Here is a 12844-nt window from a genome sequence, read left to right as displayed (position 1 = left end):
GGCTAATTATTCGCTTTTCTTCAAACTCTACACATCCAACAAGAAACTCATTTAACCTTTCCAAAGAAGCTCTTCTTCATGACTTGTATACTTTAATAAATCTACCATTCTCTTAGGTTAAAGGTCAGAGCCAAAAACCTTATGGATCCTTGCCTCTTTTCTCCCACCAGTATCTAACCTGGCACCAAGTCCTCTGGGGCTGACTCCACAAAGCCTGCCGTGTCTAGCTTTTTCCAACTCCTGTTGCTACCGCCGAAAGGCACATCCCCAGACTCCAGCCACACCAGTTCGTTCAACATACCTCTGCTAGGTTAATTTCCCTGAAGTGCAGGTGTCATCTCGCCACCTGCCTACGACAGCATCAACAATAAAAACCAAGCAAAGCTCTTAAAAGAATCCACTACTTACAGATGAAGCCCAAGGTCTACAGCCTGGCCCACAGGTCCTATCCGATCTGGCTAAGAGCCAGTTTTCTTAGCCTGTCTGCTACTGGCCTATGTGTACCCTGTACCCTTGGGAACCCTTGTTTACGTGTAGTGTTCCCAGCAGAGAGCAAGAGCAGAGGCTCAGAGGCTCAACAGATGTGGCTTTGAATCCTTGCCCCGCCACTAACAGGCAAAATGATCTTGAGCAAGTTGCTTAACCTCTATGTCTCATTACCCTCATTTGTAAAACAGAGATGAGAAGTCCTTAGCTCATGGAGTTCATGGGGAAAACACATTCAAGAACACACGTGTAGTATCAGCCAAACATCTGGCTCGTAGGGCTGTCAACCAACAATAGCTGTGACTTCCAAGAAACACTGAATACGTTCTAATCTCTGTACCTGTGATCTGGCTGGGATCTGGCTAGGATGTCTCTTTCCATTTCTGTCTGATGGAACCCCATCCAACTACCTTTAGAGGACTTAACTTTTATCAATGTTTATAAAATAGAGTCTTACCTCATCATCAATACTTCATAAGCACCAGAAAAAAAATTCGTGTCGGTGTGAATGATCAATTTATTAAATCCTTAAGAGACAATCGGGTTTAAACCTAATAGTTGTCTTACCGGATTTGTAATTGTGATGATTTCTCCTTCATTAACCGTCAGTTCGTTATTTCCAGGTTCAGCAGCAAAATCATACATAACCCGAGCCTATTGGGAATAGAGACAAGCAGAGGAAGTTACAAACATAAACTTAACAGTAAAAAAAACAACCTTTATTGTCCACTTTGTAAACATGCTGGTAATGAACAAACACTTCATGGCTGTGGTTATTTTGAAATAAAGGAAGACATATCACCAAAATGATTCATCAGCCCTATTGTGAGGAAAAAGGACACCAAGAATGAGAGCCCCTACTATTTTGGAAAGAAGAAGGGTGGCCCACGCTGCATTTAGAGATCAGCCCCCAAAGTGTTCTCAAAATACACTTGTTTCATCGGCGGGGGTGGGGGGTGGGGAGGGGTGGGAAGCACACCTTTTCTTTAAAGAGGTGAGAAGTGGAAATAGAGATATCGTTCATTCTGGGCCCACTCACTCTCAGGGACTGAAAGAACACACACACACATACACATACACACACACACACACACACACACACACACACACACACACGTAAGATTCACACATGTTTAGATTATTCCCTGGCAGTGAAAATGTTCACTATGCTTTATCTAGAGCCACTGGGATGAATTTTAATAATGCAGTACCCCTGGCCAACCGAACTCAGAATTTCAGATGTGGGTGGCAAGATGTATTTACATACTTCTACTAGAATACTTCCTACTATGCAGTGATCTACACAGGGCTGTGCATACTGGCCAGGTAACCTAACAGCTGTGATTTGCAAACGTTCCCTGCAATAAAATCATAACTTCGTGGAAAACTGACTAAAGGAAAGCTGTTTTGGTTGACGTGAGCAGCTGTGCAGAATTCCCAGGAATTCTGCCACGCACATATTCCAAGACAATCAGTGTTGTAAAAAACATGTCTTATATATACTTTTGTAGTATTTAGTGAATATATATTTTTAATGCGCTTCAAATTCTAAATATTTGTCTTTCATGGATTATCTCATAAAAGAAGGTCCATCATAAACTGGGGATAACATGTACCTAGGAAGCATAGGGTTTATTTTCAAAGTAACTGTCCCAAGCAGCAAGTTCAAGTATATGCACAGGGCTAGTCAAATAGGACTAATGGAACTGCACTCACTTAACAAATATTTACTGAACACCCACCATATGGTGAGAACTGTTCTTGCCAGTGAACTCTCCCCACACTTGCTTAATGATGCCTGAAATCCTTAGAACAAGGATTAAGGATTCACATCTAATGATAAAAGGTTAAAGAAAAAAAAAACTCCAAATACTAATTTATTTTGAAACCCATTAAGAATAATAAGATGGACTGACGCATGAAAATGCAATAAAGCAGGTATAGCAAAATGTTATTTATAGAATCTAGATGGTAGGTTGATGGTGTTCAAAGGAAAAGGATTCTGATTTTTCTACATGGTTGAGATTTTTTTTCATTACAAAATGTTAGAAGCAAATGCTAGTTTACTGTCTGTCAGTCACAGAATGGCATCCTCCTGGACTTCTGTCCAGAGAGGCTAGGAAGGGGGCTGCGGGGGCAGGTCGCAAGCACTGAGAACTCTGTGAGCACGACAGCTGTCCTGAGGTCATTACAAGGACAACGAAACTGTGATGTCTTTTTTCTCATACAGCTGCAAAAGTAGATAGAATTCTTCTAGTCCCATCGGGGGGGTACTTTTTAAAAACCATGTCACCCCAATCTCAATTCCTCATGCAATGAGGGCAGGTGCACATAAATGTGTGAGGGGGGTGAGGAGGGTCCTTGGGGCCAGGACACAACCCCCAGGGCTGCGGGCTTCCTGGGAAGGGCCCTGGTGTGCACACAAGAGCCAGACGTGGAACCTGCTGTTTTGTTATTGCTTTTTTTAAAGAATCTCGGCTAACGGTTTTTTAATCCGGCTAAATCTAAGCCCCAATACAGAATACCAAAGCCTCTTCCCTGTGTGCCAAAACTTGTGTATCAAACTTATGACTTGGTGAAACAAGTGAAAAACTAAAAATGGACACCCCCTTACACATTTAAATATGACTGAACGTTAGCCATGGAAAAGATGGCTGGAAACCATCTTTTGGTTTGGCATGGCATGGAAAAATGTATACAAACATTACAGGTTTACATAAACACTGATTTAAGCCTTATTAAAAAACAAACACCTAGAGATGCTTCTTAAAAATCAGAATGGGAAGAAATTTTGGAGAACAAAAGAACACAAAAGAGAACACCAAAAAAAGCACCTCCCCAAATGAGCGTAACATGTCAAGAGAAAACAAATTTCAGCAACTCCTCTGATCTTATCAAGTTCAGGTGGCCTGGAAGTGCTGTCTTCAAAGCCTTGGGGCGCTGTCTCCCATTACCTCCGTTTTTATTCCCATCCTTGTATCTGGCTTCCGTCTGACTTCTCCCTCTCTCCCCCATCACCTCCCATTTTCCCCGTCTCTACCACTGACAGTATTTGAAGAGGCTCACCCCCACCCCCACTGCCCATCAGTCCCACTATGTTTCTTTCATGCTGCCTTTGACAGAAAAAGCCCATTTTTTAAAAAAAAATTTAATGTTTATTTATTTTTCTAGAGAGAGACAGACAAACTGTGAGTGGCGGAGGGGCAGAGAGAGAGGGAGACACAGAGTCCGAAGCAGGCTCCAGGCCCTGAGCTGTCGGCACAGAGCCCGACGCGGGGCTCGAACTCACGGACCGTGAGATCATGACCTGAGCCAAATTCGGACGTCCAACCGACTGAGCCACCCAGGCACTCTGGAAAACTCCAGTCTTTGATACTGCTTTCCCCAGTACTGGCTACACTTTAAGAAACGATTCAAGTATTTTCGGGAGCTAAGTGTCTACACACATCCTGGGCAGATGATGTGATACCGTATGCTGAACACACGCTGTCAACAGTAACTAATCTCTTCAATAGCAATACCAGAAAGTATTTCAGACGAAGGTCAAGAGATAGTAGACAGCAGCCTTAAACACAAGCTCCATTATCTGGCTACAGGCAAATAAACATTAGCAGATCCAAAGCTCTCAACGTTCCAGGCACTGGAATACTAAATGTGCTGCCACACACCTGATATGTGCATAATCCATCATCCTTAACACAGATTTCCTTTTGAGAGAAGAGAGACAGGTATAAAAATATTCAGTCCTCTTGACCAGGTTGTAAACATCTACTATTCTGTCTGCTTCACATCTCTTCTTTCTGGAAACTGTTCCTGCCTTGACTCTAAGTGATTGGTGAGCATATAATCCAAACAGGAAGAATTCGAACTCTTTCCTAGAAATATACAGCTGCTACGGAGCATGGATGGTTAATTTTCTCTGAAAATGTCGCCAATGGCTAACTAGTTGAGGTATGGAGAAGGTCCATCTTTGGTGGAGTGGAATGGCAGAGAGAGAGTGTCCCAAGGAGATCACTTGAAGGACAAGCCTGAGGCTACTTCTGCTTGTGGACCTCTCAGTCACAAGAGCCAATGGATTTTTTTTGTGTGCCTACGCTAATGTGAGTTCAGATTCTGTCGCACAAACAAGAGATCCAAGCTGATACAAACCAATAATCCCAAACCACAGAATTTATTAAAAGGACATTCCAAATAAAGAGCAACACTAGATAGAAATATACTACTGCATTTCCTATTTTGCAAAACAAAAAACAAAACACTAGAACCTAAAATGAACAAGAAAGAATTAAACAGTTCAAGATGACCAAAAAACTGTCAGCAAAAAAGTCCGTAAGGCAGTAAGAATGCAGAAGGCAAGCCCCCATTCTTAAGGACCTTGATTCTCTGGTTTCACGTAAATCACAATTAAATCTTTGGGGGAAAGCAGCCCATCTTCAGCAGTGCAGCTACCTCATTTTAAAAACAGAGACACTCAAGTAAAAGCTAAAAAAAAAAAATTCAAGGGATGGACAGATTTATTAATTTGACACCCTTGAGACCAGAAGTTTTGCATGTGATATTTCTACATAACTAGTTCACCTTTCCAAATGCCAAACTTGTTTTACTTAAGCACACTCATTTGACTTTTTGTGAAATCGTAGCTTATTCCTATGTCCTGTGGGCTTTTTTTTTTTTTTTTTCAAATTTTCATTTAAATTCTAGTTAGTTAACACATAGTGTAATATCAGTTTCAGGAGTAGAATTTAGTGGTTTATCACTGACATATAACACCTAGTGCTCATCACAAGTGCCCCCCCCCTTAATACCCATCATCCATTTACCCCATCCCCACCCTACCTCCCTTCCACCAACCCTATTTATTCTCTATCATTAAGAGTCTCTTATGATTTCTTCCCTCTTTTTTCCCCATCCCATATGTTCATCTGTTTTGTTTCCTAAATCCCACATAAGTGAAATCATATGATATTTGTCCTTCTCTGACTTATTTCACTTAACATAATACACTCGAGCTCCACCTACAGTGTTGCCAATGACAAGATTTCGGGGTTTTTTTGATGGCTGAGTAATATTCCATTGTATACATATACCACATCTTTTTTATCCATTCATCAATTGATGGACACTAGGGTTGTTTCCATAGTTTGGCTATTGTTGATAATGCTGTTATAAAATCAGGGTTCACGTATCCCTTTGAATCTATATTTCTGTATCCTTTGGGGAAATACCTAGTGGTGCAATTGCTAGATCATAGGGTAGTTCTTTTTTTTTTTCCTTTTTAACATTTTGAGGAGCCTCCAACTGGCTGCATCAGTTTGCATTCCCACCAACAGTGCTAGAGGGTTCCCCTTGCTCCACATCCTCACCAGCATCTGTTGTTTCCTGGAGTTAATTTTAGCCATTCTGACAAGTATGAGGTGGTATCTCATTGTGGTTTTGCTTTGTATTTCCCTGATTATGAGTGATGTTGAGCATCTTTTCATGTGTCTGTTGGTCATCTGGATGTCTTCAGAAAAATGTCTATTCATGTCTTCTGTACATTTCTTAACTAGGTTATTTGTTTTTGGGGTATTGAATTTGGTTAATAAGTTTGTTTGTTTGTTTTTTACAGATTTTGGATGCCCTTTATCAGGTTATGTCATTTGTAAATATCTTCTCCTATTCAGTAGGCTGACTTTTAATTTTGTTGACTGTTTCCTTCATAGTGCAGAAGATTTTTAATCTTGATGAAGTCCCAATAGTTCATTTTTGCTTTTCTTTCCCCTACCTCTGGTGATTTGTCTAGTAAGAAGTTGCTACGGCTTATGTCTAAGAGGTTGTTGCCTGTGTTCCCTAGGATTTTGATGGTTTCTAGTCTCAAATTTAGATCTTTCATCCATTTTTAATTTATTTTTGTGTATGGTGTAAGAAACTGGTCCAGTTTCATTCTTCCGCATGTTGCTGTCTAGTTTTCCCAGCACCATTTGTTGAAGAAGACTGTCTTTTTTCCATTGGATAGTCGTACCTACTTTGTTGAGGGTTTTTATCAAGAATGAATGCTGTATTTTGTCAAATGCTTTTTCTGCATATATTGAGAGAACTGTATGGTTCTTATCCATTCTTTTATTAATGTGGTGTATCACAATGACTTGTGACTACTGACCCATGCTTGTAGCCCAGGAATAAATCTCACTTGATTGTGGTAAATAATTCTTTAAATGTACTGTTGGATTCAGTTTGCTAGTATCTTGAGAATTTCTGCATCCATATTCATCAGGGATACTAGCCCATAATTCTCTATTTTGGTGGGGGTCTTTATCTGGTTTTGGAATCAAGGTAATGCTGGCCTCAGAGAATGAGTTTGGAAGTTTTCCTTTGACTTCCATTTTTTGTAACAGTTGTGAAGAATAGGTATTAACTCTTCTTTAAATGTCTGGTAGAATTCCCGAGGGAACCCATCTGGCCCTGGACTTTTGTTTGTTGCGAGATTTTTGATTACTGATTCAATTTCTTGGTTGGTTATGGCTGTTTAAATTTTCTATTTTTTCCCGTTTCAGTTTTGGTAGTTTCTATGTTTCTAGGAATTTGTCCATTTCTTCCAGATTGCCCAGTTAGCATAGAATTTTTCATAATATTCTCTTATAATTGTATTTTTGTGGTGTTGGTTGTGATCTCTTATGTTCATGATTTCACTTATTTGGGTCTTTTTTTGATAAGTCTGGCTAAGGGCTTATCAATTTTGTTAATTCTTTCAGAGGATCAGCTCTTAGTTTCATTGATCTGTTCTACTGTTTTTTGTTTGTTTCTAGACTGTTTATTTTTTGAACTAATCTTTATTATTTCCCTTCTTCTCCTGGCTTCAGGCTTTATTTGTTGTTCCTTTTTTAGCTCCTTAAGGTGTAAAGTTAGGTTGTGTATTTGAGACTTTTCATGCTTCTTGTTGTAGCCCTGTATTGCCCTATACTTCCCTCCTAGGACCACCTTTGCTGCATCCCAAAGGTTTTGGACTGTCATATTTTCATCTTCATTTGCTTCCATGTATTTTTTTTTCTTTGCATTTCTTCTACAATCTCCTGGTTAACCCATTCATTCTTTAGAAGGATGTTCTTTAATACGCATGTACTTGTGGTCCTTCCAAATTTTTTCTTGAGGCTTATTCCAAGTTTCATAGTGTTGTGGCTAAAAATATGCATGGTATGATCTCAGTCTTTTTATACTTGTTGAGGGCTGATCTGAAACCAAGTATGTGATCTATTCTGGAGAATGTTTCACATGCACTCAAAAAGAATATGTATTCTGCTGCTTTAGGATGAAATGTTCTGTGTATATCTGCTAAGTCCATCTGGTCCAGTGTGTCATTCAATGCCATTGTTTCCTTGTTGATCTTCTGCTTAGATGATCTATCCATTGTTGTAAGTGGGGTGTTAAAGTCTCCCATTACTCTTGAAACTTACCAATGAATTTCTTTATGTTTGTTATTAATTGATTTATATATTTAAATATTTGGGAACTTTCAAGTTGGGGGCATAAATATTTACAACTGTTAGATCTTCTTCTTGATGGATAGACCCCTTAATTTTGATATAATACCCTTCTTCATCTCTCATTACAATCTTTGGTTTAAAATCTAGTTTGTCTGATATAAGTATGGCTACTCTGGCTTTCTTTTATTGTTTGTTAGCATGATACATGGTTCTCTATCCCCTCACTTTCAATTTGCAGATGTCTATAGGTCCAAAATGCATCTCTTGTAGGCAGCAAAGAGATGGGATTTGTTATTTTATCCATTTATCCTATGTCTTTTGATTGGAGCATTTAATCCACTTACATTACATTGATTATTGAAAGATATAAATTTAGTGCCATTGTGTTACCTGTAGAGTTGGTGTTTCTGGTGATGTTCTCTGTTCCTTTCTAGTCTTTGTTGCTCTTGGTCTTTTTCCCCCCATTCAAAGAGGCCCTTTAATATTTCTTGCAGGGCTGGTTTAGTGGTCATAAACTCCTTCAGTTTTTGTCTTGGAAACTCTTTATCTCTCCTACTATTCTGAATGACAGCCTTGGTGGATAAAGTATTTTGGCTGCATATTTTTCCCATTCAGCACATTGAACAGATCATGCCACTCCCTGCAGGCTTGCCAAGCTTCCTTGGACAGATCTGCTGTGAACCTGATCTGTTTTCCCTTGTAGGTTAAGGACTTTTTTTCCTTTGCTGCTTTCAGAATTCTTTCCTTGTCTGTGTATTTTGTGAATCTGACTATGATATGTCTTGTTGATGGCTGGCTATTGTTGAATTTAATGGGAGTTCTCTGTGCTTCCTGGATTTCGATGTCTGTTTTCTTCCACGGATTAGGGAAGTTGTCAGCTATAGTTACTCAAGTAAACCTTCTGCTCCTTTTTCTTTCTCTTCTTCTTCTAGGACTCCAATGCTACAAATATTATTATGCCTTCAGGAGTCTCGGAGTTCCCTAAGTCTACATTTGCGATCCAATACCTTTCCCTTTCTTTTCAGCCTAGTTTCCATAATTTTATTTTCTGTATCACGGATTCATTCCTCTGCTTCATCCATCTTCACTGTCATTGCATCCATTCAGCTTTGCATCTCGGTTATAGCATTTTTTATTTCGGCCTGACTAGTTTTTAATTCTTTTAGCTCTGCAGTGGGAGTCTTTAGTGTCTCCTATGCTCTTCTCAAGCCCAGCTAGTACCCGTATGATTACTGTTTTAAATTCTGGTTCAGACATCTTCCTTGTATCTGTATTGATTAAACCCCTGACCGTGACTTTCTGTTCTTCCTTTTGGGGTTAAATTCCTCAATCTTGTCATTTTGTCTGGGTCAGTTTTTTGGTGTGATTGTTAGGAAAGCCTGTTGTATTCCTGCTCCTGAATGTAATGGCTATATTACTAAGAGGTCAAAAAAAAAGGTTGGGGGGTGATGGGAAGCTAGATCCTAGGTGTGTTTTGGTCTGCCTATAAAAGAAGATTCCCCCCCCCCCCCTAGAAAAAGGGAAGCTAGATCCTATTTCCCCTAGAAGTGAAGCTTTGCAGCACTCTATGATCATCAGACTTGGTGCCTGTGAGGCATCTGAACAGGTCTTCTGGGGGTGGGACCTGCTGGACTGATTCTCAGGTGGACTTGCTCTAGTAGAGATGCACCTGCAGGGCATAGGCGGAGGTTGGGGGTGTGGGGGGGTGTTGGTGTAAGCAGCTCCAGCCTCCACTGGATGGCACTGAAGTCGGTCAACGCTGATGGGGAAGGGAAGGACTGGTGTCATCCTGCTCTTTCGTCCCTGGAGCTGGGAGCTCACACCTGCCACTTTCTAGGAAGCCCTCACAGAGAAGCAAACTATCACCTTTCTTGTGTCCCCAGCTTTTGTCAGACCCCTGCCTTCACCCTGCCGGCATCCAGGCTGTCTGCCTGCTGCGTGGCACAGTATTCCTGTGTTGTATCTCAGGCATGCGGCTGGGTTTCCAAACTCCAAACTCCAAATTTTACCTGCGTGACACAGACCCACGCTGATACTCTGGGGGAGAGTCCTGCCACACTTTTTGCTGTTTGCCAGTTTGTCCCAGAAAAGCGGTCACAGGATCATGCAGCAATTGGGAGTTTATGGTAAAGCTCTGCACTAAGTTGGCGCCAAGATTCGCTGCCCTCAGCTGGTGTCTCTGTTCCTATGCTAGGAAACTGGGCAGCACACTGGTGCCACTGGTTCTTTCTATCCCCAGAGAGGCCGCCACTCCCAAATGCACTCCAAGCAGGGGAACTGTTTATCCCCGTGTGACCCAGGGGATCCTCAGGCTACACTGTCCACCCCTGGGTTTCCACCCTCCTTCCCACAGGAGCACCGCCTGCCAGACGCTAGCAATGGCGCAGACTTGTAAAGCTTCAGACTCTGTGCTCTGCTGCTCATGACAACGTGTGGCAGAAGCCCCTCTGCTTTTCCCAGTCAATGGTTTTGGGGAAGAGTGTTCCGTGTGCGGTCCACTATGCACGCTTTCACTATTTCTCTCTCTCCTTTCTCTATGGTCAGGGCTCCCTCCCCACTGCAGCATCCACAGTTGTCTTCTCCCCCAAACCAACCTTCTGTAGCCCCTACCCTCCCCAGTGTGGTTTTTTTCACCTCTAGTTGTGTAGTTTTGCTCCCTCAGTCCTCAGATTAATTTCTTGGGTGTTCAAAATGATTTGACATTTATCTAGCTGTGTCTGAGGGATGAGGCAAGCTTAGGGCCCCCCACTCCTCCACCACTTAACTCCTCTCTGTATCTCATTTTTACATAACCAACAAGATCATCAGAAAAAACAGAACTCCCTTTAATAGACTCTGAGAGCATTATGACATCCTTTATATATATATTTGTCCTTATTCTAAATGATTAAGACTTAAATGCTTTTCAGTTTATATCAATCTGTGATTTCATTTAAATCCTGGCCCGTGCTTGTTCAGTTGTTATTTTGAATCAAATAGAGAATCTTAAATTATCCTGTAAAACTGCATCTTGTTAGATTTAGCCATTGTTCCAACCTACTAAGTTTTCTGAATTCTGAAGCTGTCATCCAACTATATCCAACTATCCCTTAGCGCTTCCTGCCAAGAGTCATCAGAAAGCCTGATAAGCATGCTTTTCATAGCTTCACCTGTGTCATTAGTAAAACTGTTAACGTATGGCAGGGTTGAGGTCCAAGACGGCCATGAACATTAAGACACTCTCCCAGAGGACGCGGATCAATTATCACGTTTTAGGTAAGTTGCTCTTGAAATTTCTAAAGAAGGTGTAGGGACAGAAGGCAGGCCACCCCAAGATGGGCCACTCTGGTGTGAAGATTATTCTCAGTTGAAGGCAATGGGGACCCCGAGGGCTCAAGAGAAACTCCTGCCTCTCCCTTAACTGCACAGAAAAATCTAGAGTGGGGGTCTTTCTAAGAGTTATTTCCTGAGATAAAAATTTTTTTCTATCACAGTTGTCCTCTTATTTATTTTATTTATTTGGGGGGGGGGGGCGTGTGTGTGTGTGCGTGCGCGCGCATGCAAGCTGGGGAGGGGAGAGAAGGAGAGAGAATCCCAAGCAGGCTCCACACTCAGCATGGAGGCTGATATCAGGTCTCAATCTCACGACCCTGGGATCATGACCCAAGCTGAAATCAAGAGTCAGATGCTCAAATGACTGAGCCACCCAGGCACCCCTCACTGAGATAAATGTTATCTGAGTGACCCATCTGTAAGGCAGGCCAAACATCTAACGACTAGGTAAATAGTCCTCTCATTGCCCTGTGAAGTGCATTCCTTCCCTCAGAAGTCCCAGACCCCTGCCCCCTTCTCCTTAGTTCAGAACGACATATTTGAGGAGAACTTCAACGACCTCCACTTTGACCTCAAACTTTCTAAGCGATTCAGTTCTTCTGTCCAGTTTATCTCTTAACTCATGAGAACCAAAACCACCTCCTCAAGCAAAAAGGTCTGCCCTCAGTCAGCAAGACCCCACATGACTGACCCCAACATGTGGGGTCTTGACTGATGACTGGCTTGACCTTCACAGCCCACCTTTGCCTCACATTTTTCTTATATAAACCTGGAAGTACTTTGGGCACTCTGGACACAGTCTGAGATGCTCGTCTGCTGGCCTCCCAGTGGTGGTCTCAGTGAAATCAATTCCTTTCTTGTTTCACCACATCTCGTTTCTCTGCCTTTGGATTTTGTCAGGGGTGAGCAGCTAAACCTCATCTGTTTGGGGACCCCGGAGCCAGGTGCTCTTATACCCCTGGGCCCCAGCTACATATATATTTCATTTTGCCGGTCTCTGGAATTTCCGTATCTGTGTGGATTCCCCATACATATGCTATTAAATTGGGTTTTTCTCCTGTTAATCGGTCTCATGTTAATTAGATTCTCAGTCTGGCTAGAAGGGCAGGAAGAATTCCTACCTGACTGTCGGTGTAGGTGGCAAGATGCTTTAACTCGCTGGCCACCATTCCCCAGCACACTGCTGAGGCTGACAGATCCCAGGACAACTGACAAGCAGCCACAGAAAGTGAGATTTCCCACCACATCAGCTTCCCGGAATCTCCCCCTGCAGAGTGGATGGGGCAACACTGGTGAGAGTCCTTTACTCGCTTTCTAAATTGAGATTAGCAGGAGAAAAGGTTTGTAGAACTAGTTCCTTGGGCTTAGCGACTCTTTGGTTAAATTTGGTAGAGTACACATTGGTTACTCATCCATTTCCTCCCAGAGATGGTCTTTGTTTTCCTTCGTCTGTGCCTTTTGTCTGTCATCTGTTGCTAAAGGCCATCACGGAAGCCAAAGCCACAAAATTGGTGGGCGTGGGCCAAGCACTTAAAAGCTGCTAGACCCTCAGGAAGACTCCTATGATAGGACCAACTGGTCACAGA

At 42.0% G+C, this 12844-nt stretch overlaps 1 protein-coding gene across 3 annotated transcripts in view; it reads right to left on the bottom strand.

The window, feature by feature from the left end:
• The window catches only part of SNX9 (sorting nexin 9), a 116693-nt gene that overhangs the window by 66720 nt on the left and 37129 nt on the right, over window positions 1-12844 (bottom strand). For all 3 annotated transcript variants that reach the window (XM_058735775.1, XM_058735773.1, XM_058735774.1), the window contains exon 2: window positions 1054-1140. In XM_058735775.1, coding sequence (XP_058591758.1) covers window positions 1054-1131 — 78 coding nt within the window. In that variant the 5' untranslated portion in view covers window positions 1132-1140. The remainder of the gene's footprint in view (window positions 1-1053; window positions 1141-12844) is intronic.

Source organism: Neofelis nebulosa, chromosome 6 (genome assembly GCF_028018385.1).
Source record: "Neofelis nebulosa isolate mNeoNeb1 chromosome 6, mNeoNeb1.pri, whole genome shotgun sequence".
Classification (NCBI taxonomy): domain Eukaryota; kingdom Metazoa; phylum Chordata; class Mammalia; order Carnivora; family Felidae; genus Neofelis; species Neofelis nebulosa.
This window is presented reverse-complemented; position numbering and strand designations above follow the sequence as displayed.